We start from the raw sequence: 26,527 nt of genomic DNA, 5'->3' as shown, positions 1-26,527 counted from the left end.
TTTTGACATGGCCCTCCGTGACGGAGGAGACCATCCACTTGCCTCCCGCTCCGGACATTGTTGGAGAAGGTTGAGGTAGGAAGTGCGGGCTTGGGCGCTGGAGCTCAGGTGCGCAGAAGATGGATAGGCAAAGAAGGAAGAAGGCGTAGGTAAAAAGGTGGATCCTTATCCCCTTATATGGGCGGATGCGACTATGCGTCCCCACCAGCCTAGTAAAACTCGCTTGCCTCCCAAGCGCCGTGATAAATGGCGCGGTTGGGTTACCCACGTCCGTATTGATGAGAATCCCGTAAATGGGGGACACGATCTCTGCTTTGACAAGACGTGCCAAGGAAACCGCCTCGCAAAACACGCTGAGGTGGAAAAGTGAAAATGATTCGAATAAAGGCTTGGCCGTAGTGTGATGTCACGATGCGGAATACGTCAGCAGATTAAATTTGTGTTAATATTATTCTCTCTGTGGCAATACGTGGAAACTTATTTTGCAGAGCCGGACACTACTCTTGGTGTTTACAAACTTTTATGAAGAATTTGAAGGAGGAACCCGCCTTGCAATGCCGAAGACAATCTGCGCGCCGGACTCGTCGTCATTGAAGCCTGGTTCAGGGGCTACTGAGGGAGTCCTGGATTAGGGGGTGTTCGGGTAGCCAGACTATACCTTCAGCCGGACTCCAGGACTATGAAGATACAAGATTGAAGACTTCGTCCCGTGTCCGGATGGGACTTTCCTTGGCGTGGAAGGCAAGCCTGGCGATGCGGATATTCAAGATCTCCTACCATTGTAACCGACTTTGTGTAACCCTAACCCTCTCCGGTGTCTATATAAACCGGAGGGTTTTAGTCCGTAGGACAACTCCATCATACAACAATCATACCATAGGCTAGCTTCTAGGGTTTAGCCTCCTTGATCTCGTGGTAGATCTACTCTTGTACTATCCATATCATCAATATTAATCAAGCAGGACGTAGGGTTTTACCTCCATCAAGAGGGCCCGAACCTGGGTAAAACATCGTGTTCCTTGCCTCCTGTTACCATCCAGCCTAGACGCACAGTTCGGGACCCCCTACCCGAGATCCGCCGGTTTTGACACCGACACCCAGGTTTTTAGGTGCAAGTACCATGATAATATATGAACTGTAGACCCGGTAACTCATGTACAATCCCTCATGGTAACTTTGACCGGGGGGAGGTTGATGTACATATACCCTGATAACTTATGTGTAAGTACCATGGTATTTTACACATCGAAGACCTTATAATTTGTGTACAAAACACAGTGGTAACTTTGAAGGGGGTGTAGTTGTTGAAGCATAGTACCTGATACGTTCTATGTAAATAGTACGGTAAGTTATACAACACAGCCTGATAACTTGCATACGAATATCATGGTAACTTTGTCCTGAGGAGAAATCATGTGGTAGACGTGAAGAAGTGGCAGTTTTTTCGGGGGTGGGCGCCCGTAATGTGCGGGAGAAGCAGGTTGGTTTCTCGGGCGAGCCTGCGGGGTCGTATGGGAGGAGGCGAGGTCAAAGAACGAGAAATCGTGTGGTACTTTAAAATGAAAGAAGTAGAGGTGTGACAGTTTTGCTTATATGGCACATGTGTGCCAAATATCATAGTCCATAAACAAATAGTGTTGGATCTACTCTGTCCAAATTGATGGCTAATGACCGTTTTCCTGGTCTTTTCACTGGAAGTGATTGTCCTCCTGGTATATAATACAGCGGGCACAAAATCTAATGGCAAATATCTTGGTTCCCAGGTTGAAAGTACGTTATGGGCTTATGCTGCAGGCATCCATGAATCGCTCATCTCATGCAAGAAACATCTTCAAGTACTTCCTGTAATTTGGTATACGAAATTCAAGCCAAGGTTTTAAATTACCATTGTCGTGCAATGGTTCGATTCCGTTGTAATGGCCCAATCCAGATAAAGCTGACTTCTCATCAAGAGGATACATAAGATTCTGGAAGGAAATCAAGCTTACTCACAGTGAGTCATCATCATTGTTCTGGAACTGTATCAGAATAAGAGTAGAAGCAATAATAAGATAATCACTATATACAATTTCCTTGGGCTAAAATTATGTATTTTCGAAAGAAGGCACTGAAATTAAAGAGTTTAAGCTACTAAGAAACTTGTAGATTAGCTTTACGCCAATAAAATCACCACGTCAGACAACACAAAATAAGTATATATTGTCTCTGGTTTTATCTCTGTCTACGCGGTCATGGATCTGGACATCATAGCAGCCCTCCAAGCACTATCCAACGGACATCAGAGACTCAAAGCAAAAAAACTTCCACACTTGACGAACCACGCATCCAGTGCCGTGGGACAAAGACAAACAACAGTTTTTCAGGCATCCCAATGCAGCATATTTTTCAGCCCGTTTTTAGTCATTAGAAAACACAAAGATCAGTTTTTCAGTCCGTTGAAAATACAAACAGTGGCATTGTATACATACTGAACAAAACAACGTTGCACAGAAGCATTTTTACTGCTGAAATAAGCTACAGAGATAGACAGTTTTGCAGAGAAGCTTTTTTGTTGAAGCTTTAGCAGCTTTCATGCAATACTTCTCTTCAGATTTGTGCAAAGATAAGCTACAGTTTTAGGCAAAGAATGAACCAAACATTGCAGAGAACACGACAACAAACTAATCAAGGTAGAAATCGGCGAATAGGACAGGGGACTTGTGAAGAGGCTACGCTGCAGCCGACCACTGGGACATCAGGCGTCGTCAGTGCAATATATAGGGAGCTTGGTCTGCGCATCACAGCGCACGTGAGAGTTATCAGGAGGACAAAAGAGAATTACCGAACCGCTAGTAGAGGAAGGTGAGGAGCCCCTTGTTTTTCACTCGCCCCGGGCCCGTCCCCACCTCGACCTCCGCCCCTCCCCGAGCTCCACCGCTTGGTACTGCCATGCCCGTTCTATGAGGAGGAGGTGGAGGCGGCGAGGGAATGGAAACGGAAGAGGGAGCGGTGGAGCCGCGTGGGTGACGGCGGCCCGACGGCAGGAGGGCGGCGCGGGATTGACCATGCCCTTGCATGCGAGGGAAGTGGAAATCGAGATGAGGATTGGGGCGGCGGCTGCAGAAGTAGTTTTTTTTTTCTTGTCGGGCGGTTGTGATGGTCTTTTCACCGTGATCGTACGACCAAAGGTCTGTATCGTCTACGGGCGCCACGTAATGGACCAAAGAAAACACACAGCCATCCACCCACTTACAGATGGGGCCTCCAGCGAGAACTACATCCCCGATTCACCAGGGGTCTGCAAATCCTGGGAGCTTAGTATCTAGACTGATACTGGTGTCAACAAGCATTCAACAATGGAGAATTCGACACGGAGTATGTATGTCGTTTCAAAAGAATCTGGTGATCTTAAGCTGTTCTGACTAAAGTGCTACAAAATACAGCATACACACTTGGAGTCACATCATTCAATCATAGGCCACATCCAACACCACTATTCCACTAATTATGCACGACCGAAGGACCCTCAGGCCTTGTGCTCACGAAATCTGTGCGTCCAGCCTCCAACCTGTGCTCCGTCTTCTTCAACCTTGCCATGGGCATCAACCTTTGCGGCAGTGAAGGTGATGCCGATTTTGATCTCGCCGTGGTACGAGTTGTCGGCGGTGACCACCCTGTACTTGGCCGGGTTCAGCTGCGACTTGCCGCTCTCCATGCCCATGCTGATCAGGCCAGTCACACTGATCCTGCATCACGGAGACATATTCAGTAATTGAATTAGGACCTTTCCTTTTTCTTTAATTTGCCCTTTTAGTTATCTGCTGATGCTGATGCTTCGCGGCTGGGAGTAAGAAGAGTTCACTCACGTTGCTTGGCCGAGGAAATCGTCGCGGGAGAAGTTGTCGTGGTCCATGATCCGGAAGACCAGCTTATCTTGCCCGTTGGCGGTGGAGGAGTTGATCTGGAACCTGAACACCTCGTTCCAGCTCGGGTTCCTCCCAGCATCTGCATTACAGGGCAACGTGGGTTCATTCATGAAATCGCCATATCCATAGGTATGCTGTCGAACTCAACGGTGGACCATGTCGAGCGAGATTGTGGAAGCAGGGACTGACCTCGGGCGGTGCGGCTCTTGTGCTCCTGGCTCCGGTACTGCACGATCACATACGGGTCGATCTTCCCTGCGCGTATAGAAGTAAAATCAGATGAATCTCCATCCACAGCCGAACGCAAATAACAGAGCAAACCGAAGGCAATCCAAGTTCTACGGAAGGCGCGCAGCGGAGTACTCACCGAGGAAATCGGTGCCGGAGAGGCCCTTGGCGTCGACCAGATGCACCTCAAGAAGACCGCGCCCCATTGCTCTGTCGATCTTGCTGGAAAACTAACCAATGTATATCCTCTCCCACCGACACAGCCGGCCGATTGCTCTCTCTGCCCTTTCTGACTGTATTGCTCTGTTTCGTCTGGGACTGGGAGGCCTGTCGCTCTTGTTCTCCTGCGGCCGGCGTTCGGAATTGAGGTGCCGTAACCGACGCGCGCCGGCGTATTTATATAGTACAACTTGGTTCCTCGGATGGGTGGCGGCTGCCGCTGTACGGGTCAATTCAAAACTCTGGAGTTGAGGAAGCTCGCGACATTCTAGCCGGTTTGGACCGGTTCAAGAGCCCCCTTCACGTGCCATCACTGACGTCGACCGCTTCTATGCGAGAAACCGAGTGTTGCTACGGCCTCTGCTGACGCCTACGAAGATTTCCACGCGGTGAGATGGAGGGAGAAACGTACTTGGAGTTGGACCGTGGTCTCGCATGAATCGGCGTGCGTAGATCCATAGCAACGTAGCAGGACTTGGTCTCGACACCACATATTTAAGCGATAGGTGCCGTTGGCCTCTGACCTCGGCTAAGCTTAGGCTCGTCTTATACAAGCGCCTAAGAGAGGATGAAAAGGATTGCTCATCAAACACAAGAAACACAGGGGAAAGAAATTCAAACGTGCGTGAAAACAAAATCGACAAGAAGCCTACTTTACCAGCCTGAACGTGTACTAGTTTTATTACTTTATAACCTTGGAATTTGATTTGGTGCAGTCTACTTTACAACAGGTCTACTCCCGTCGTTGCCTTGTTGAAGGCGTTGTCTCCTTGCTGATGGATTGGCCTTTATTGTTCTGTCTCAGAAACTAGAATGAAAATCCTTGTGCTTACTGCCTTCGGCTGGACATGGCAACGATGGCGTGAGGGCGTGTATCCCTTCTTGTAGGCGTTGTTGTAGAAAAAAATTGACTTAGTCATGGGTGTTAAACTCATGCATTGTAATGGTTCTACCATCATTGTGCTTGTTATGTACTCCGCTTGTTGATGTCTCTGGTCTTGTTGCCTTGCATCAGCTCTAATAAAATTGGTTGTGGGCATCACATTGATGCAGAGGCCTGGGGTTTCAACCTCCTTTTCGACCCTGATGAACTTCAAAATCATTTACAGGACTTTATTGCCCATTGCGTCCTTGGGGGAAAGACCAATTACTCCCAAGAAGCCAAGCAACTCATGAAAAACATGTGTTATGAATGATCCGCAAAAGGTTTTTGGTTCCCTACATGACTATGAATAACCACAAATACAACTACAGTAAGAAGCATATGCACGACCACATTAGTAAGTATACCCATACCAATAACCACAAGTTTGTATAAACTTTCAATTTTCTTCCAATAAAAAAATCACGCTTAAATAAATGATAACTTTGATGCCTGCACCGATGATGACTTACTTGAAAGGTTTTTCTCGACCCATAGGTAGGTATAGTGTGAAGGAAATATGCCCTAGAGGCAATAATAAAGTTATTATTTATTTCCTTATTTCATGATAAATGTTTATTATTCATGCTAGAACTGTATTAACCGGAAACATAATACATGTGTGAATACATAGACAAACTAAGTGTCACTAGTACGCCTCTACTTGACTAGCTCATTAATCGAAGATGGTTATGTTTCCTAACCATAGACATGTGTTGTCATTTGATTAATGGGATCACATCATTAGGAGAATGATGTGATTGACATGACCCATTCCATTAGCTTAGCACCCGATCGTTTAGTATGTTGCTATTGCTTTCTTCATGACTTATACATGTTCCTATGACTATGAGATTATGCAACTCCCGTTTACCGGAGGAACACTTTGTGTGCTACCAAACGTCACAACGTAACTGGGTGATTATAAAGGAGCTCTACAGGTGTCTCCAAAGATGAATGTTGGGTTGGCGTATTTCGAGATTAGGATTTGTCACTCCGATTGTCGGAGAGGTATCTCTGGGCCCTCTCGGTAATGCACATCACATAAGCCTTGCAAGCATTACAACTAATGAGTTAGTTGCCAGATGATGTATTACGAAACGAGTAAAGAAACTTGCCGGTAACGAGATTGAACTAGGTATTAAGATACCGACGATCGAATCTCGGGCAAGTAACATACCGATGACAAAGGGAACAACGTATGTTGTTATGTGGTCTGATCGATAAAGATCTTTGTAGAATATGTAGGAGCCAATATGAGCATCCAGGTTCCGCTATTGGTTATTGACCGGAGACATGTCTCGGTCATGTCTACATTGTTCTCGAACCCGTAGGGTCCGCACGCTTAAGATTTCGATGACAGTTATATTATGAGTTTATGAGTTTTGATGTGCCGAAGTTAGTTCGGAGTCCCGGATGTGATCACGGACATGACGAGGAGTCTCGAAATGATCGAGACATAAAGATTGATATATTGGACGGCTATATTCGGACACCGGAAGTGTTCTGGGTGATTTCGGAGAAAACCATAGAGCCGGAGGGTTACCGGAACCCCCCCCCCCCCGGGAGAAGCAATGGGCCATATGGGCCTTAGTGGAGAGAGAGAGGGGCAGCCAAAGGTGGGCCGCACGCCTCCTCCCCCCCTGGTCCGAATTGGACTAGGAGAGGGGGGCGGCGCCCCCCTTTCCTTCTCCCTCCCCACTTCTTTCCCCCTCCTAGTAGGAGTCCTACTCCTACTAGGAGGACTCCTCCTTGGCGCGCCATAGGGGCCGGCTGGCCTCCTCCCCTTGATCCTTTATATACGGGGGCAGGGGGCACCCCTAGACACACAAGTAGATCCACGTGATCATATTCTTAGCCGTGTGCGGTGCCCCCTTCCACCATAATCCTCGATAATATTGTAGCGGAGCTTAGGCGAAGCCCTGCGACGGTAGTACATCAAGATCGTCACCACGCCGTCGTGCTGATGGAACTCTTCCCCGACACTTTGCTGGATCGGAGTCCGGGGATCGTCATCGAGCTGAACGTGTGCTAGAACTCGGAGGTGCCGTAGTTTCGGCGCTTGATCGGTCGGGCCGTGAAGACGTACGACTACATCAACCGCGTTGTGCTAACGCTTCCGCTGTCGGTCTACAAGGGTACGTAGATCACACTCTCCCCTCTCGTTGCTATGCATCACCATGATCTTGCGTGTGCGTAGGAAATTTTTTGAAATTACTACGTTCCCCAACAGTGGCATCCAAGCCTAGGTATTATGTGTTGATGTTATATGCACGAGTAGAACACAAGTGAGTTGTGGGCGATATAAGTCATACTGCTTACCAGCATGTCATACTTTGGTTCGGCGGTATTGTTGGACGAAGCGGCCCGGACCGACATTACGCGTACACTTACGCGAGATCGGTTCTCCCGACGTGCTTTGCACAAAGGTGGCTAGCGGGTGACAGTTTCTCTAACTTTAGTTGAACCGAGTGTGGCTACGCCCGGTCCTTGCGAAGTTTAAAACATCACCAACTTGACAAACTATCGTTGTGGTTTTGATGCGTAGGTAAGATTGGTTCTTGCTTAAGTCCGTAGCAGCCACGTAAAACTTGCAACAACAAAGTAGAGGACGTCTAACTTGTTTTTGCAGGGCATGTTGTGATGTGATATGGTCAAGACATGATGCTAAATTTTATTGTATGAGATGATCATGTTTTGTAACCAAGTTATCGGCAACTGGCAGGAGCCATATGGTTGTCGCTTTATTGTATGCAATGCAATTGCGCTGTAATGCTTTACTTTATCACTAAGCGGTAGCGATAGTCGTGGAAGCATAAGATTGGCGAGAAGACAATGATGGTGATCAAGGTGTCGCGCCGGTGACGATGGTGATCACGACGGTGCTTCGAAGATGGAGATCACAAGCACAAGATGATGATGGCCATATCATATCACTTATATTGATTGCATGTGATGTTTATCTTTTATGCATCTTATCTTGCTTTGATTGACGGTAGCATTTTAAGATGATCTCTCACTAATTATCAAGAAGTGTTCTCCCTGAGTATGCACCGTTGCGAAAGTTCTTCGTGCTGAGACACCACGTGATGATCGGGTGTGATAGGCTCTACGTTCAAATACAACGGGTGCAAAACAGTTGCACACGCAGAATACTCAGGTTATACTTGACGAGTCAAGCATATACAGATATGGCCTCGGAACACAGAGACCGAAAGGTCGAGCGTGAATCATATAGTAGATATGATCAACATAGCGATGTTCACCAATGAAACTACTCCATCTCACGTGATGATCGGACATGGTTTAGTTGATTTGGATCACGTAATCACTTAGAGGATTAGAGGGATGTCTATCTAAGTGGGAGTTCTTTAGTAATATGATTAATTGAACCTAAATTTATCATGAACTTAGTACCTAATAGTATCTTGCTTGTTTATGTTTGATTGTAGATAGATGGCCCGTGCTGTTGTTCCGTTGAATTTTAATGGGTTCCTTGAGAAAACAAAGTTGAAAGATGATGGTAGCAATTACACGGACTGGATCCGTAACTTGAGGATTATCCTCATTGCTGCACAGAAGAATTACGTCCTGGAAGCACCGCTGGGTGCCAGGCCTGCTGCTGGAGCAACACCAGATGTTGTGAACGTCTGGCAGAGCAAAGCTGATGACTACTCGATAGTTCAATGTGCCATGCTTTACGGCTTAGAATCGGGACTTCAACGACGTTTTGAACGTCATGGAGCATATGAGATGTTCCAGGAGTTGAAGTTAATATTTCAAGCAAATGCCCGGATTGAGAGATATGAAGTCTCCAATAAGTTCTATAGCTGCAAGATGGAGGAGAACAGTTCTGTCAGTGAGCATATACTCAAAATGTCTGGGTATAATAATCACTTGATTCAATTGGGAGTTAATCTTCCAGATGATTGCGTCATTGACAGAATTCTCCAATCATTGCCACCAAGCTACAAGAGCTTCGTGATGAACTATAATATGCAAGGGATGAATAAGACTATTCCCGAGCTCTTCGCAATGCTGAAAGCTGCGGAGGTAGAAATCAAGAAGGAGCATCAAGTGTTGATGGTCAACAAGACCACTAGTTTCAAGAAAAAGGGCAAAGGGAAGAAGAAGGAGAACTTCAAAAAGAACAGCAAGCAAGTTGCTACTCAAGAGAAGAAATCCAAACCTGGACCTAAGCCTGAAACTGAGTGCTTCTACTGCAAGCAGACTGGTCACTGGAAGCGGAACTGCCCCAAGTATTTGGCGGATAAGAAGGATGGCAAGGTGAACAAAGGTATATGTGATATACATGTTATTGATGTGTACCTTACTAATGCTCGCAGTAGCACCTGGGTATTTGATACTGGTTCAGTTGCTAACATTTGCAACTCGAAACAGGGACTACGAATTAAGCGAAGATTGGCTAAGGACGAGGTGACAATGCGCGTGGGAAATGGTTCCAAAGTCGATGTGATCGCAGTCGGCACGCTACCTCTACATCTACCTTCGGGATTAGTATTAGACCTAAATAATTGTTATTTGGTGCCAGCGTTAAGCATGAACATTATATCTAGATCTTGTTTGATGCGAGACGGTTATTCATTTAAATCAGAGAATAATGGTTGTTCTATTTATATGAGTAATATCTTTTATGGTCATGCACCCTTAAAGAGTGGTCTATTCTTATTAAATCTCGATAGTAGTGACACACATATTCATAATGTTGAAACCAAAAGATGCAGAGTTGATAATGATAGTGCAACTTATTTGTGGCACTACCGTTTGGGTCATATCGGTGTAAAGCGCATGAAGAAACTCCATACTGATGGGCTTTTGGAACCACTTGATTATGAATCATTTGGTACTTGCGAACCGTGCCTTATGGGCAAGATGACAAAAACACCGTTCTCCGGTACTATGGAGAGAGCAACGGATTTGTTGGAAATCATACATACAGATGTATGTGGTCCGATGAATATTGAGGCTCGTGGCGGATATCGCTATTTTCTCACATTCACAGATGACTTGAGCAGATATGGGTATATCTACTTAATGAAACATAAGTCTGAAACGTTTGAAAAATTCAAAGAATTTCAGAGTGAAGTTGAAAATCATCGTAACAAGAAAATAAAATTCCTACGATCTGATCGTGGAGGAGAATATTTGAGTTACGAGTTTGGTGTATATTTGAAACAATATGGAATAGTTTCGCAACTCACGCCACCCGGAACACCACAGCGTAATGGTGTGTCCGAACGTTGTAATCATACTTTACTAGATATGGTGCGATCTATGATGTCTCTTACTAATTTACCGCTAGCATTTTGGGGATATGCTCTAGAGACGGCAGCATTCACGTTAAATAGGGCACCATCAAAATCCGTTGAGACGACGCCTTATGAACTGTGGTTTGGCAAGAAACCAAAGTTGTCGTTTCTGAAAGTTTGGGGTTGCGATGCTTATGTGAAAAAGCTTCAACCTGATAAGCTCGAACCCAAATCGGAGAAATGTGTCTTCATAGGATATCCAAAGGAAACTATTGGATACACCTTCTATCACAGATCCGAAGGCAAAAATTTTGTTGCTAAATTCGGAAACTTTCTAGAGAAGGAGTTTCTCTCGAAAGAAGTGAGTGGGAGGAAAGTAGAACTTGACGAGGTAACTGTACCTGCTCCCTTATTGGAAAGTAGTACATCACAAAAATCAGTTTTTGTGACACCTACACCAATTAGTGAGGAAGCTAATGATAATGATCATGAAACTTCAGAAGAAGATACTACTGAACCTCCTAGATCAACCAGAGTAAGATCCGCGCCAGAGTGGTACGGTAATCCTGTTCTGGAAGTCATGCTACTAGATCATGATGAACCTACGAACTATGAAGAAGCGATGGTGAGCCTAGATTCCGCAAAATGGCTTGAAGCCATGAAATCTGAGATAGGATCCATGTATGAGAACAAAGTATGGACTTTGGTTGACTTGCCCAATGATCGGCAAGCAATTGAGAATAAATGGATCTTCAAGAAGAAGACTGACGCTGACGGTAATGTTACTGTCTACAAAGCTCGACTTGTCGCAAAAGGTTTTCGGCAAGTTCAAGGGATTGACTACGATGAGACCTTCTCACCCGTAGCGATGCTTAAGTCTGTCCGAATCATGTTAGCAATTGCCACATTTTATGATTATGAAATTTGGCAAATGGATGTCAAAACTGCATTCCTGAATGGGTTTCTGCAAGAACCAAGAAGAGTTGTATATGATGCAGCCGGAAGGTTTTGTCGATCCAGAGGGAGCTAACAAAGTGTGCAAGCTCCAATGATCCATTTATGGACTGGTGCAAGCCTCTCGGAGTTGGAATAAACGCTTTGATAGTGTGATCAAAGCATTTGGTTTTGTACAGACTTTTGGAGAAGCCTGTATTTACAAGAAAGTGATTGGGAGCTCTGTAGCATTTCTGATATTATGTGTAGATGACATATTACTAATCGGAAATGATATAGAATTTCTGAATAGCATAAAGGGATACTTGAATAAAAGTTTTTCGATGAAAGACCTCGGTGAAGCTGCCTACATATTGGGCATCAAGATCTATAGAGACAGATCGAGACGCTTAATTGGACTTTCACAAAGCACATACCTTGACAAAGTTTTGAAAAAGTTCAAAATTGATCAAGCAAAGAAAGGATTCTTGCCTGTGTTACAAGGTGTGAAATTGAGTAAGACTCAAAGTCCGACCAATGCAGAAGAAAGAGAGAAAATGAAAGATGTTCCCTATGCTTCAGCCATAGGCTCTATCATGTATGCAATGATGTGTACCAGACCTGATGTGTGTCTTGCTATAAGTCTAGCAGAGAGGTACCAAAGTAATCCAGGAGTGGATCACTGGACAGCGGTCAAGAACATCCTGAAATACCTGAAAAGGACTAAGGATATGTTTCTCATATATGGAGGTGACAAAGAGCTCATCGTAAATGGTTACGTTGATGCAAGCTTTGACACTGATCCGGACGATTCTAAATCGCAAACCGGATACGTGTTTACATTAAACGGTGGAGCTGTCAGTTGGTGCAGTTCTAAACAAAGCATTATGGCGGGATCTACATGTGAAGCGGAGTACATAGCTGCTTCAGAAGCAGCAAACGAAGGAGTCTGAATGAAGGAGTTCATATCCGATCTAGGTGTCATACCTAGTGCATCGGGTCCAATGAAAATCTTTTGTGATAATACTGGTGCAATTGCCTTGGCAAAGGAATCCAGATTTCACAAGAGAACCAAGCACATCAAGAGACGCTTCAACTCCATCCGGGATCTAGTCCAGGTGGGAGACATAGAGATTTGCAAGATACATACGGATCTGAATGTTGCAGACCCGTTAACTAAGCCTCTTCCACGAGCAAAACATGATCAGCACCAAAGCTCCATGGCTGTTAGAATCATTACTGTGTAATCTAGATTATTGACTCTAGTGCAAGTGGGAGACTGAAGGAAATATGCCCTAGAGGCAATAATAAAGTTATTATTTATTTCCTTATTTCATGATAAATGTTTATTATTCATGCTAGAACTGTATTAACCGGAAACATAATACATGTGTGAATACATAGACCAACTAAGTGTCACTAGTATGCCTCTACTTGACTAGCTCATTAATCGAAGATGGTTATGTTTCCTAACCATAGACATGTGTTGTCATTTGATTAATGGGATCACATCATTAGGAGAATGATGTGATTGACATGACCCATTCCATTAGCTTAGCACCCGATCGTTTAGTATGTTGCTATTGCTTTCTTCATGACTTATACATGTTCCTATGACTATGAGATTATGCAACTCCCGTTTACCGGAGGAACACTTTGTGTGCTACCAAACATCACAACGTAACTGGGTGATTATAAAGGAGCTCTACAAGTGTCTCCAAAGATGAATGTTGGGTTGGCGTATTTCGAGATTAGGATTTGTCACTCCGATTGTCGGAGAGGTATCTCTGGGCCCTCTCGGTAATGCACATCACATAAGCCTTGCAAGCATTACAACTAATGAGTTAGTTGCCAGATGATGTATTACGAAATGAGTAAAGAGACTTGTCGGTAACGAGATTGAACTAGGTATTAAGATACCGACGATCGAATCTCGGGCAAGTAACATACCGATGACAAAGGGAACAACGTATGTTGTTATGCGGTCTGACCGATAAAGATCTTCGTAGAATATGTAGGAGCCAATATGAGCATCCAGGTTTCGCTATTGGTTATTGACTGGAGACGTGTATCGGTCATGTCTACATTGTTCTCGAACCCGTAGGGTCCGCACGCTTAAGGTTTCGATGACAGTTATATTATGAGTTTATGAGTTTTGATGTACCGAAGTTAGTTCGGAGTCCTGGATGTGACCACGGACATGACGAGGAGTCTCGAAATGGTCGAGACATAAAGATTGATATATTGGACGGCTATATTCGGACACCGGAAGTGTTCCGGGTGATTTCGGAGAAAACCGGAGAGCCGGAGGGTTACCGGAACCCCCCGGGAGAAGCAATGGGCCATATGGGCCTTAGTGGAGAGAGAGAGGGGCAGCCAAAGATGGGCCGCGCGCCTCCTCCCCCTGGTCCGAATTGGACTAGGAGAGGGGGGCGGCGCCCCCCTTTCCTTCTCCCTCCCCACTTCTTTCCCCCTCCTAGTAGGAGTCCTACTCCTACTAGGAGGAGGACTCCTCCTTGGCGCGCCATAGGGGCCGACCGGCCTCCTCCCCTTGATCCTTTATATACGGGGGCAGGGGGCACCCCTAGACACACAAGTTGATCCACGTGATCATATTCTTAGCCGTGTGCGGTGCCCCCTTCCACCATAATCCTCGATAATATTGTAGCGGTGCTTAGGCGAAGCCCTGCGACGGTAGTACATCAAGATCGTCACCACGCCGTCGTGCTGACGGAACTCTTCCCTGACACTTTGCTGGATCGGAGTCCGGGGATCGTCATCGAGCTGAACGTGTGCTAGAACTCGGAGGTGCCGTAGTTTCGGCGCTTGATCGGTCGGGCCGTGAAGACGTATGACTACATCAAACGCGTTGTGCTAACGCTTCCGCTATCGGTCTACAAGGGTACGTAGATCACACTCTCCCCTCTCGTTGCTATGCATCACCATGATCTTGCGTGTGCGTAGGAAATTTTTTGAAATTACTATGTTCCCCAACATAATGGGTGTTCCAGCAGCCAGCCACGACGCTCGCCCCACCGTCCAGACAGAGAAACCCCTCACCAAGCAGCGGAGCTCAGCATTTCCACCACACCGACGCCTCCGGTCTCCCCCGCGGTTCCTTTTTTTGAGTATGCCCGGAAACAACTCCTAGCTCAATTTAGGATCAAATGTAGGAACCTCATGGGTAAGGATAAGGTAATGGAATTGATAGAGAACACTTATGGAAGAGGCCGGGTTTCAGGGTTTTGGATAGACACTCAAAATTCATGCTTAGTACAAGATTTTAGGCTTGGAAAGGTTCAAGTAATCATATCTTGGAAACCCACTTCGGCGCATGCATTGAGACAAACCGCCGCTACGCATGGCTGGCACCCGCTATTTAAACGCGTCCTTGCCCAACACCATTCGCACCACAACATGCCCGCTTCCAATCCTCCTTTTTGCATCACCTCCGGCATGACCATGAGCCCGAGAGCGATGTGGAAGAGCCTCTCCATGAAGAAGAAGCATGAGGTGGCCGACCTTGTGGCCCGCTGTTTGGGCCGTCGTGCACGGAGGATACAAGCAGGCTTGCCGGCGAGCTCGCCGGAGGTGAGCGACAATGACCCGACGATGGAGGCAGCCTCCGAGGAAGATCTGGCGCTCCTACCCGCGCCAATCCATGTCGGCCTCACCATGGAGCAGACGGAGGCGCACTTCGACGCCGTCATGATGGACGAGAAGCCGGTGACAGGAGTTCTGGCAGGCGCAGGAGGAGCAGTGCTACAACTTCGCCCTCTGGCGGAGGGCCAAATCTACAAAGAATTCGCCAGTGAGGGGGCCATGGCGGCCATGGTCGCGGAGAATCCAAACTCTATCAAGGAGCAGCGGACGCTCTACGTGGCGGGCGCAACGCTCGTGTGACGGCGTCAGACGCGTAGACGAGCACGCCGGCAGCTGCGTGCCATTGGCACCGCTACAGCCATAATGTCGGCTCATCCAAATCCATCGTCGACCTCACCTCCACCGGCGACGCCCAGGTCACGGACTCCGACGAGTAGGATTAGGGCATGGGAGACAGCGGCGCCTCATGTCCACGTGAGCCAGTTCGTGCCCCATGTCCTCTCTTCCTCGCCGACGACCGCACCTTCACTTCTCGAGGCTCACGGCCGCCGGACATGGACACGGAGGGGAACAATAAGGACTTGGATGATAGGCGCCGACGGAGATTTAGACCAGGTTAGGGTCCGGATGCATTTGTTTAAATATGTCAAAAAATATAAGGGATGAACGTGGTCTTGTTTAAATAATCCGGTTTGCATGAAAATCGCCTGGTTTATTTAAGTCCCGTTTGAAATGTATGAGGACATGGTTCGATGACCAACTCCCGTATCATTGTCCACGGACGCGTGCGTCAACAAATACCGTATCTGTTTTGGGGTCCAAAGATGCCCTAAGTCGTGTGCTTAATCTTGTCTGATGTACCGCTCGCATGTGCATTATCTTGTGTCGCAACATAACTTGAAACCACGCTTTGTGAACAACAACAAAATCATGAAACATGCATGCATGTGAGTGGAGGCCCCACATGTAGGGGTGAGCATAAAAACCGAAAAACCAAACACCGGACCGAAGCCGAAACCGAAAAAACCGAAATTTCGGTTTTTGTCAATAATACAGGAAATTTCGGTTTCTACTTGTACTAACCAAACTAAGTTCGGTTGGTTCGGTTTCTAATGCGGTTAACCGAAACAAAACCGAACACTACGTGTCCGTGAGACACAGAGAGTCAGAATGCAAATGCAAGGCTGGCGTGGAGCGACGGCGCTGTCCTTCTGATAGACGCTCAATTCGATTATGATGCATGTCAGTATGATGTTATTAAGCTATGCAACTCTTTTGTGCGGATCCTTATTATCTGCCGCTATTCTAATCATTAGATTTCGAAATAATTTCCATTTCTTTTCTAAAAAGAAAAAAAATGTTTTAAATAAAACATTTTTCTTTAGTGATATTAAATATTTTTATGCAAAAAGAAGTGCTTTAAAAAGAACCTCTGTCCCTTCATTTCCAAATTATTACAAATATCAATTAACGGAGCGTTTGGATTCTTGGAGTTATCGTGTCATTAGCCTAGGATTTACCCTTTTAACCGTAGGTATTCTTTGTGGAGCAGTATGGGCTAATGAGGCCTGGGGATCCTATTGGAATTGGGATCCTAAGGAAACTTGGGCATTTATTACTTGGACCATATTCGCAATTTATTTACATAGTAGAACAAATCCAAATTGGAAGGGTACGAATTCTGCACTTATAGCTTTGATAGGATTTCTTATAATTTGGATTTGTTATTTTGGTATAAATCTATTAGGAATAGGCTTACATAGTTATGGTTCGTTTACATTAACACCTAAATGATTACATAAAATAAAACCTTCATGAAATGAAGGTTTTTACTTTTATGTTTTATTTGAGAACCCCTTGAACGCCTTATCAAAGGGTTCTCAAAAATTCGAGATAGATCTAATTATACTTTTTTACTTATTTCTGCATTATATACTTTTTTACTTATTTCTGCATTAATAGAGCAGACGAGTAAAAAAAAGCAAACCTATTTAGGATAATAATTGGATAAGAGAGCCTCTACCCTGTCAACGGATAGGGAGAGAACAAAATCTGGATAAATACCAATTCCTATTACTGGTAAAAAGATACAGATTAAAATAAAGAGTTCTCGTGGTCCAGAATCCACAAAATTTGCGTTTGGAACATTAAATAGCTTGTATCCATAGAACATCTGGCGTAACATAGATAATAAATAAATAGGAGTTAATATCATTCCAATTGCCATTACAAAAGTAATTAGTGTTTTTGGCATTAACAGAAATTTTGGACTAGTAATTAGTCCAAAAAATACTACTAATTCTGCGACAAAACCACTCATTCCTGGTAAGGCAAGAGAAGCCATTGAAAAGCTACTAAACATGGTAAAAATTTTAGGCATTGGGATAGATATTCCCCCCAGTTCTTCGAGATAAACAAGACGCATTCTATCAGAAGCGGTTCCTGCCAAGAAAAAAAGTGTAGCACCAATAAATCCATGGGATAATATTTGTAAAATAGCTCCATTGAGTCCAATGTTGGTTATGGAACCAATTCCTATAATTATGAAACCCATGTGAGATACAGAGGAATAAGCTATTCTTTTTTTGAAATTTCGTTGACCAAGAGAAGTTGAAGCTGCATAGATTATTTGGATCGCTCCTATTATTACTAACCAGGGCGAAAATAGATAATGAGCATGAGGTAACAATTCCATGTTGATCCGAATCAATCCATATGCTCCCATCTTTAATAATATTCCCGCTAAAAGCATACATGTACTATAATGTGCTTCCCCATGGGTATCTGGTAACCACGTATGTAGGGGTATAATCGGCAATTTGACAGCATAAGCAATAAGGAAGCCAAAATATAAAAGTATTTCCAAGGTTGCAGGGTATGATTGATTAATTAATCTTTCCAAATCTAATCCTGGTTCGTTGGAACCATATAAGCCCATACCCAGAACTCCGATTAAGAAAAAAATGGAACCGCCTGCAGTATACAAAATAAACTTTGTAGCTGAATATAGACGCCTCTTCCCCCCCCCCCACATGGATAAAAGTAAGTAAACAGGAATTAATTCTAACTCCCACATGATAAAAAAAAGTAAAAGGTCTCGCGAAGAAAATAATCCTATTTGACCACTATACATTGCGAGCATCAGGAAATAGAATAATCGCGAATTCCGTGTAATTGGCCAAGCTGCTAAAGTAGCTAAAGTAGTGATAAATCCTGTCAATAAAATAGATCCTAATGAAAGTCCATCGATTCCCAATCTCCAGTGGAAATCGAAGACATCTATCCATTTATAATCCTCCTTTAATTGGATTAAGGGATCCTCCGGTTGGAAATGATAACAGAACGCATAAGTCATTAGAAGGAATTCTAATAAACAAATAGATATAGTATACCACCTAACGACTTTGTTTCCCTTATGAGGTAAAAAGAAAATTAATGAACCTGCAAATATCGGCAAAACAACAAGTATTGTTAACCAAGGAAAATAACTCATGATAAAGTGATAAAGACAAGATACGTTTTGACCAGAAAAGCCCGTGCTCGATTATTTCGAGCACAGGCTTCTTCGGTAAAGAGGAATCAGACGATTCGAGTGAAGTTTTTTGTAACGTATCAATAAGATAGAGCCATGCTACGTGTTGTTTCAGGCCCTAAATAAACGCGGACACTTAAAAAATCTGTCGGGCAGGCAGATTCACATCTCTTACAACCCACACAATCTTCGGTTCTCGGCGCGGAAGCAATTTGCTTGGCTTTACATCCATCCCAGGGTATCATTTCTAATACATCTGTTGGACAAGCTCGTACACATTGAGTGCATCCTATACATGTATCGTAAATTTTTACGGAATGTGACATTGGATCTATAAATTTTTCTTTTCAACATAAAATTTTTCGATCTGGTAAAAATGAAATTAGTACTATAATGAGTCATATGTATTGTAGACACCAGACGAAGCAATGGTTTATCCAAACTTCAAAAAAAAAAATCTATTTTTTAATCTGTTTGTGAGAAAGCGTGAAGAGAGCCAAGAGACTTTAATTTTGGATTTCAACAATAAATAAGAAATAAGAAAGAATTTTACGAATTGTACAGACGAATTCGAATTAGCCAATAAATTGGCTATCGTCTTTTCAATATAAATTATTGCAATATTCAAATTGCAATATCAATGAATTACAAATACAAAAATTCATTTAAGTGAAAAAGAATACTATGCAATAATCTACTAAAAAAAATGGATATTCTCAAATAATACTAAGAAAATAGTATTGATTTCTATTTATTTTAATATGTGCGCCTTTGTTTAGAGGATTCTATGTCTAATTATTCAAAAGTCTAATTATTCAATAAATTAGATTGATTGATACGAGTGGATTTCCTATTACGATGGATGGAAGAAAGAATGGATAGTCCAATAGCGGCTTCAGCAGCTGCAAGGGCTATAACAAAAATTGCGAAAATATCTCCTTTTAATTGGCGACTATCAAATAGATCAGAAAATGTTACGAGATTTAGATTAATTGAATTCAGTATAAGTTCAAGACATATTAGAGCTCTAACCATGTTTCGGCTTGTGATCAATCCATAGATACCAATCGAAAATAAATAGACACTCAAAAAAAGTACATGCTCAAACATCATTAACTAACTCCTTATCAATCTCGATTCATTTCAATATGAGGGCAAGAATTGAACCGATTCAATTAATTACAATAGAACAATTACACAACAAAAAAAAAGGAGGTATTTGTTGGCAGTAGATGGATTTTACTAAATCAAAATTGTGATTCTTTAGTTATTTATTTTAGATTTGCAATTCTTATAATTTGTACTTTTTCTAAGTTTTCTTATTGCCGAGCCATAGTAATTGCACCTATTAAAGAAACTAGAAGAATTATGGAAATGAGTTCAAACGGAAGATAAAAATCGGTTGCTAAATGAATTCCAATTTGTTGAACATTATTTATGAGACCCTGTTCTACTATTTGGTTTGATCTTGTAGTCCAAAGAATTCCATACCACGACGTATCTGGGATAGTAGTCATTAGTGAAAAAACAATAGTTATACAAACGAGTGAAGTGAACCCATCTCCAATAGTCCAATAATTCTTATCTTTAGACCATTCTGAGCCATTTACGAACATTACAGCGAATATGATCAAGACATTTATGGCTCCCACATAAATAAGAAGTTGTGCGACAGCTACAAAGTAGGAATTTAATAAAAAAATAGAATAAGGATATACAAACAAGAACTAATCCCAGCGAAAAGGCAGAATAAATGGGGTTGGTAAGTAATACTACTCCTAGACCCCCTAGTAGAAGAACAAATCCCCCAAATAGCATAAGAATCTCATGTATTGGTCCAGGTAAATCCATTATGGATAAAAAGAAATTAATAGTATAAAATTTTTCATGAACTGACTAAAACTAAAGGATTCAAGGAAGGAAAAAAGGATTAGGGTATTTTTTTGTGTATAAACTTATAGTTATAAATTATATTATATCACGAAAATCTAGTCTGATTTAAAATAAGAAATAATTTCCAATAAGCAGTAGTTTTTCGTTTTTCTTTATAGTTTAATTTTAAAGTTTAATAAAGAATTATTAGATTTTTATAACAAAAAGACAAAATCAAAGTTTAGTAATCAGTAATCGTTCTTGAATTCGAAGATTTTTCTTTGTTTATTTTACTTTCAGACGAATTCCTAATTGTTTGAATTGTGTAATCTCCCATTATGGAGATTGGTAACCGACTTAAAGCAATTTGATTGTAATTCAATTCATGACGATCATAGGTAGAAAGTTCATATTCTTCAGTCATTGATAAACAGCTTGTTGGACAGTACTCAACACAATTGCCACAAAATATACAAACTCCGAAATCAATACTATAATTAAGCAATTGTTTTCTTTTAATATCCTTTTCAAATCTCCAATCCACAACGGGTAAATCTATCGGACATACGCGAACACATACTTCACAAGCAATACATTTATCAAATTCAAAGTGGATTCGCCCTCGGAAACGCTCTGGTGTAATTGATTTTTCATAAGGGTAGTGAATCGTTATAGGTAAACGATTTGTGTGGGATAAGGTAGTTATGAAACTTTGACCTATGTACCTTGTAGCACGTATTGTTTGTTGACCATAACTCATGAACCCAGTTACCATAGGGAACATATTCATTCTAAATATCTATGAAAAAGATATGTTTCTTTCTCTTGTTTGAGAGAGCTTTTGTGTTGAAAATATTCTTACTATTATTGTATTATCTTATTTATAGTGAAACAAGTTGAGAAGAGGTTGTTAATAAGAGATTGCCCAGGGAAATAGGTAAAAGAAATTTCCATCCAAGATTTAATAACTGATCCATTCTCATCCTCGGTAAAGTCCATCTTATTGTGATAGAAATGAAGAGAAATAAATAAGCTTTAGTTAATGTAATAAATATACCCATTGTCATTTCCAAAATTCCAACTGCTTTATTCATTTGGAAAAAATCAAAAAAGGATATATAGGGAATAGATAAATTCCACCCGCCCAAGTAGAGAACTGTTACAAATAAAGAAGAAACTAATAAATTTAGGTAAGAAACAAGATAAAATAAACCATATTTGATACCGGAATATTCAGTTTGGTAACCTGCTACTAATTCTTCCTCCGCTTCTGGTAAATCAAAGGGTAATCTTTCACATTCTGCCAAAGAAGAAATTAAAAAAACCAGAAAACCTATAGGCTGACGCCAAATATTCCATCCAAAAAAACCGTATTTTGACTGTGCTTCAACTATATCAACTGTACTTGAACTGTTAGATAATCATAGTCGGTGATAACATCACAGTTCCCACCGCTATTTCAAAACCGTACATGAAACCTTAGCTTCATACGGCTTCTCTATGATCAGAAAAAGGAAAGGACTGTTTTGTTCCTAGCCTCGGGGGCGTAGATAGAATTAGATAAAATAAAATAGATTTGAAAGTCCTAAATTAGACCAAAGGAATTCCGTCTGCTAGAATAAGAAAAAGCGCTTCCGAATTGATCTCATCCTTTATAATATAATGAAAATTTTTCTTTGTTCAGTAATAACTTAATCTTGGAATAAAACACTTGTTACTTGTTATAGGAATTCAATTAATAAATGGAAAGAGTTGGGTATTAGTTCATGAGCAATTCTGCATGAATATGGATAGAGGAAGGAAATAATGAAAATTTTTTCTAGTGCACTCCATATCTTTTTTACTATTCTTCTTTCCCCAGGGAGGGGGTATTTAAAAAGAAAAAATGGATAAAGGGTTAATTCGTTCTTGATAGCCATTTCCTTAACAAGTGAATGGGAACATACTCTGGATCGGAATCCGAAGAAAGTACTACTTGATAATTTCTACAAATTGCAAGTCCTTATTATGATTCCTTTTATGGGCAAAAATCTCTAATGTTTTAGATTTTCCATTACTAATCCTTTATGTACTTTAGTGTTCCTAACCCTTCACTAACTTTTGGTGGATTCTTCTTATGGATTATTAAGGTATAGTAATAACTAGGAGTATTCTAGTAATGGAATTCCATATCGTGAATCCTTTATTCTTGGCCGCTTCAAGATATGATGACTAATTAAAAAATATCAACCTTGGGATAAAGAGTTTACACTGCTTATGTTTACTTCCACTTTTTTCTTGTACGTAGGAAATGAGATTTTTTCTTTTTACTACAAATTTATAAGCTGTTTTGTTTCACTCATATAGCTATCTAGTTTAACTTACCAACCCAAATACTAAATAAGAAAAGGAATATAAATAGTTAATGGATTTTATAGGAAAAAGATCTATTTTAACGAATCACACGTAGAGATATTGCTAGCACACAAAAAGTTAATGGTATTTCATAACTAATGGATTGAGCAGCAGCTCGTAGACCGCCTGAAAAAGAATATTTATTATTTGAGCTATATCCTGCCATAAGAAGACCAATAGGAGCTATACTTGAAATGGCAATCCATAAAAAAACACCAATACTAAGATCGGCTAAAACAAAATGATATCCCAAAGGGATAACTAAAAAACTTAATAAAACTGATATGACTGCTATAGAGGGTCCAATGCTAAATAAAGAAATATCTCCTCGGGATGGCAGAATATCTTCTTTAAAAAGTAGCTTAGTCCCATCTGCTATAGCTTGAAGCAGGCCCAGGGGGCCAGCATATTCAGGACCAATACGTTGTTGTATCGACGCAGATATTTCTCTTTCTAACCACACAATTACGAGTACCTCTATTGTTATTCCCAAAAGGAGGGTCAAAATGGGTAGAATCGATATCAGTCCATAGACTTCTTTTAATAATTCCAATTTCGAAAAAGAATTGATAGTTTCTACCTCTACCCTATCTATTATCATTTCAACGATCAACTTCCCCCATAATGATATCTATACTACCTAATATCGTCATGATATCAGCCAATTTCATTTTTTTAACTAGCTGAGGAAGAATTTGCAAATTAATAAACCCGGGTGGACGGATTTTCCATCTCCAGGGGAAAAGGCTATCATCTCCTACTAGATAAATCCCTAATTCACCTTTTGGGGCTTCTACTCTTACATAAAGCTCTTGTCTTGACAATTCAAAATTGGGCGAAGGTTTTTTACCAAGAAATTTATACTCAAAATCATTCCATTCAGAATTATTTTCTTTCTTAAAGCGTCGGACTTCTAAATTTTCATAAGGTCCTCCAGGAATTTTTTCTACAGCTTGTTGAATTATTTTGATGGATTCCCTCATTTCACCAATTCGTACTAAATAGCGAGCTAACGAATCCCCTTCTTTTTGCCATTGGACTTTCCAATCAAATTGGTTGTAAGACTCATAAGGATCTACTTTACGAAGATCCCATTGTATTCCAGAAGCTCGTAACATCGGTCCCGATAAGCCCCAATTTACTGCTTCTTCTCCGCTAATAAAACCTACTCCTTCAACTCGCTCTAAAAAAATTGGATTCTGTGTAATAAGTTGTTGATATTCAACAACTCCGCGTAAAAAATAATCACAGAAATCTAAACATTTATCGATCCATCCATAAGGTAGATCGGCGGCTACTCCTCCGATGCGAAAGTAATTGTGCATCATTCGCATACCTGTAGCAGCTTCAAATAGATCATATATTAATTCTCTCTCTCTAAAAATATAGAAAAAAGGAGTCTGTGCGCCGAGATCCGCCATAAAAGGTCCAAGCCATAGCAAGTGAGAAGCTATCCGGCTTAATTCTAACATAATTACCCTAATATAGCTGGCTCTTTGTGGTATTTGAATATTCTCCAAGAATTCTGGTGCATTTACTGTTATTGCTTCTGTAAACATAGTAGCTAAATAATCCCACCTTGTTACATAAGGTAAGTATTGTATAATAGTTCGGTTTTCCGCGATTTTTTCCATTCCTCTGTGTAAATACCCTAATATGGGTTCACAATCAATAACATCCTCACCATCGAGAGTAACGATCAGTCGAAGAACACCATGCATTGATGGGTGTTGAGGGCCCATATTGACTATCATGAGATCTTTTCTTGTAAGCGGTAGACTCATATCCTTTCTTCCTTAATTCATTATTCCATGAAAATGGATTATTCCATGAATTCCTCAAAGCGAGGCTCATCAAAATGAAAAATCTAAGACTACTATAAGACTACTAAAAAAATAATAAAACAAGAAAAAAATTTGAACGATTAAATTACTGCTCCCGAATATTCAACTGACCGATTAATTTCTTATAACGTACTCTATTTTTCTTTGCCAAATAAGCCAGCAAACGTCGACGTTTTCCCAAAAGTCTTCGTAGACCTCTTTCCGATGAAAAATCTTTTTTGTGTAATTCCAAATGTGAAGCAAGTCTCCGTATCTTATTGGTGAAACTGAATACTTGAAATTCAACAGAACCCCTGTTTTCTTCTTTTTCTTCTTTAACCATAAATCCAAAAAAATTTGTACCTCCTTTCTTTTTCATGTATTTTTCTGATCAGGAAAAATACAAAATTATGTCAGTTATTTTGAAGTTATTCTAATCTCGTACACACACAAATTTGCAATTATTCATCTACTACTGGAATTTGGATTTATTTTATCGATGCAAATTGGATTTGGATAGAAGGGTACATTCTTTCTAATATTTTAGATAGAAGAAATGTTTCTTCTATCTAAAATATTAGAAAGAATTTTGCTGATTTATTTATTGCTATATGCAATTTATGGAATTGATACACCATTTAATTGATATCATTTAGCAAAATGAAACACAGCATATGCATCCATCTTTTGGCTCGAGAATTTCACGGGATAGAGATATGGTATAAGAAATAGACTATTAAGTAACTCTAAATGAATTGTGGATACATCTGTATCCTTAACATACTGAAACGATTGTCATTATTCGTATCAAACCAATAGCGATTCATACAAGCTAAATCTTCTAATCAATGGTGGGCCAATAATGAATTTTTTTGCATATGTATTAAGACGCTTGGCCTGATTTCGAAATTGTCCAGAGTTTTATATGTTGTTTTCATTGCAAAATGATGGGTCTCCTTCCATAACTTTCCAATTACGAGTACGAGAATTGAAAGACATGAAAATTCTCAATTCTCTACGGCGTCTAGTAGATAGAAACAAGAAAATCAGAAGAATCTTTCTCTCTATTCACTATCATTCCGCGTCTTCGACTTCTATTAGTTTCTTTTCTTCTTTAATGCAATAGCTATAGTTTGATATAAGAATCCATTTCTCAAAGTAATGGAAACCATTCTCTTATAGGAAATGGTTCGAAAATCGCTATTCCACCTTTTAGGTATCGTGAAAAGTGATACCTGTGAAGATCGTGCATTTCAGTCAAATTCAGATCCGTTTTTCGAGTCCATGATATAATATAACCAAATTGGATAGATCTTCCACCTGTTTAGCTAAGAAAGAATAGATACAGAGGTGGATAATAGATCGATATGAAGATCATGAGCTGCCCCATAATGAAATCGCCAGTAGTCGCGAATATCTCCTTCTTCCCTAATCCAAGATTGGAGAAAGAAGATCTAAGAGGGACCTATGGAGAATGTAGTCAGAAATCCATAATAGAGTCCGACCACAACGACCGAATTAATTATCCTCATCGAGAAACTTAGACTACTAAATAGAAAAGATTTGAAAATCATGGCATGGGTCTCCTTTTTTTCTTTCTTTAGAGTTTTCTATATGCACAATTTCTCGATGTTTCGATGAGAATTTCTTGACTTTCCATATATAGAAAGAGATAGACTATAAATGACATCTCTTATGTCAATAAGACCAAAGGGATGGATATTAAATGATAGGAAGTGCTAGGAAGTGAAATAGAATGAAATAGAGCCACTTTGGGCTTCCCTATGAAATGAGGCATGGAACGGAGCCACTACGAAGAAATTATG

The 26,527-nt window shown here is 41.3% G+C and overlaps 1 protein-coding gene across 1 annotated transcript; it reads right to left on the bottom strand.

The window, feature by feature from the left end:
* Positions 1–3,359: 3,359 nt before the first annotated feature.
* Positions 3,360–4,499, bottom strand: LOC125548816 (elicitor-responsive protein 1-like). Its single transcript, XM_048712355.2, has 4 exons — positions 4,273–4,499; positions 4,095–4,160; positions 3,846–3,984; positions 3,360–3,725 (listed from the first exon to the last, which is right to left on the bottom strand). The coding sequence occupies exons 1-4, from the start codon at positions 4,337–4,339 to the stop codon at positions 3,506–3,508; spliced, it is 492 nt and encodes a 163-aa protein (XP_048568312.2). The 5' UTR covers positions 4,340–4,499; the 3' UTR covers positions 3,360–3,505.
* Between the last annotated feature and the right edge of the window lie 22,028 nt (positions 4,500–26,527).

Source organism: Triticum urartu, chromosome 3A (assembly GCF_056163025.1).
Source record: "Triticum urartu cultivar PI428250 chromosome 3A, HENAU_Tu73, whole genome shotgun sequence".
In the NCBI taxonomy this organism is placed as follows: domain Eukaryota; kingdom Viridiplantae; phylum Streptophyta; class Magnoliopsida; order Poales; family Poaceae; genus Triticum; species Triticum urartu.
This window is presented reverse-complemented; position numbering and strand designations above follow the sequence as displayed.

Bases quoted from the DNA above. Each gene is read 5' to 3' on its own strand.
- LOC125548816 (XM_048712355.2), bottom strand. From the start codon at position 4,339: ATGGGGCGCGGTCTTCTTGAGGTGCATCTGGTCGACGCCAAGGGCCTC. The intron at 4,161-4,272 runs GTGAGTACTCCG...CTATACGCGCAG, and splicing joins CTCCGGCACCGATTTCCTCG to GGAAGATCGACCCGTATGTG. The intron at 3,726-3,845 runs GTGAGTGAACTC...TCCGTGATGCAG, and splicing joins GATTTCCTCGGCCAAGCAAC to GATCAGTGTGACTGGCCTGA.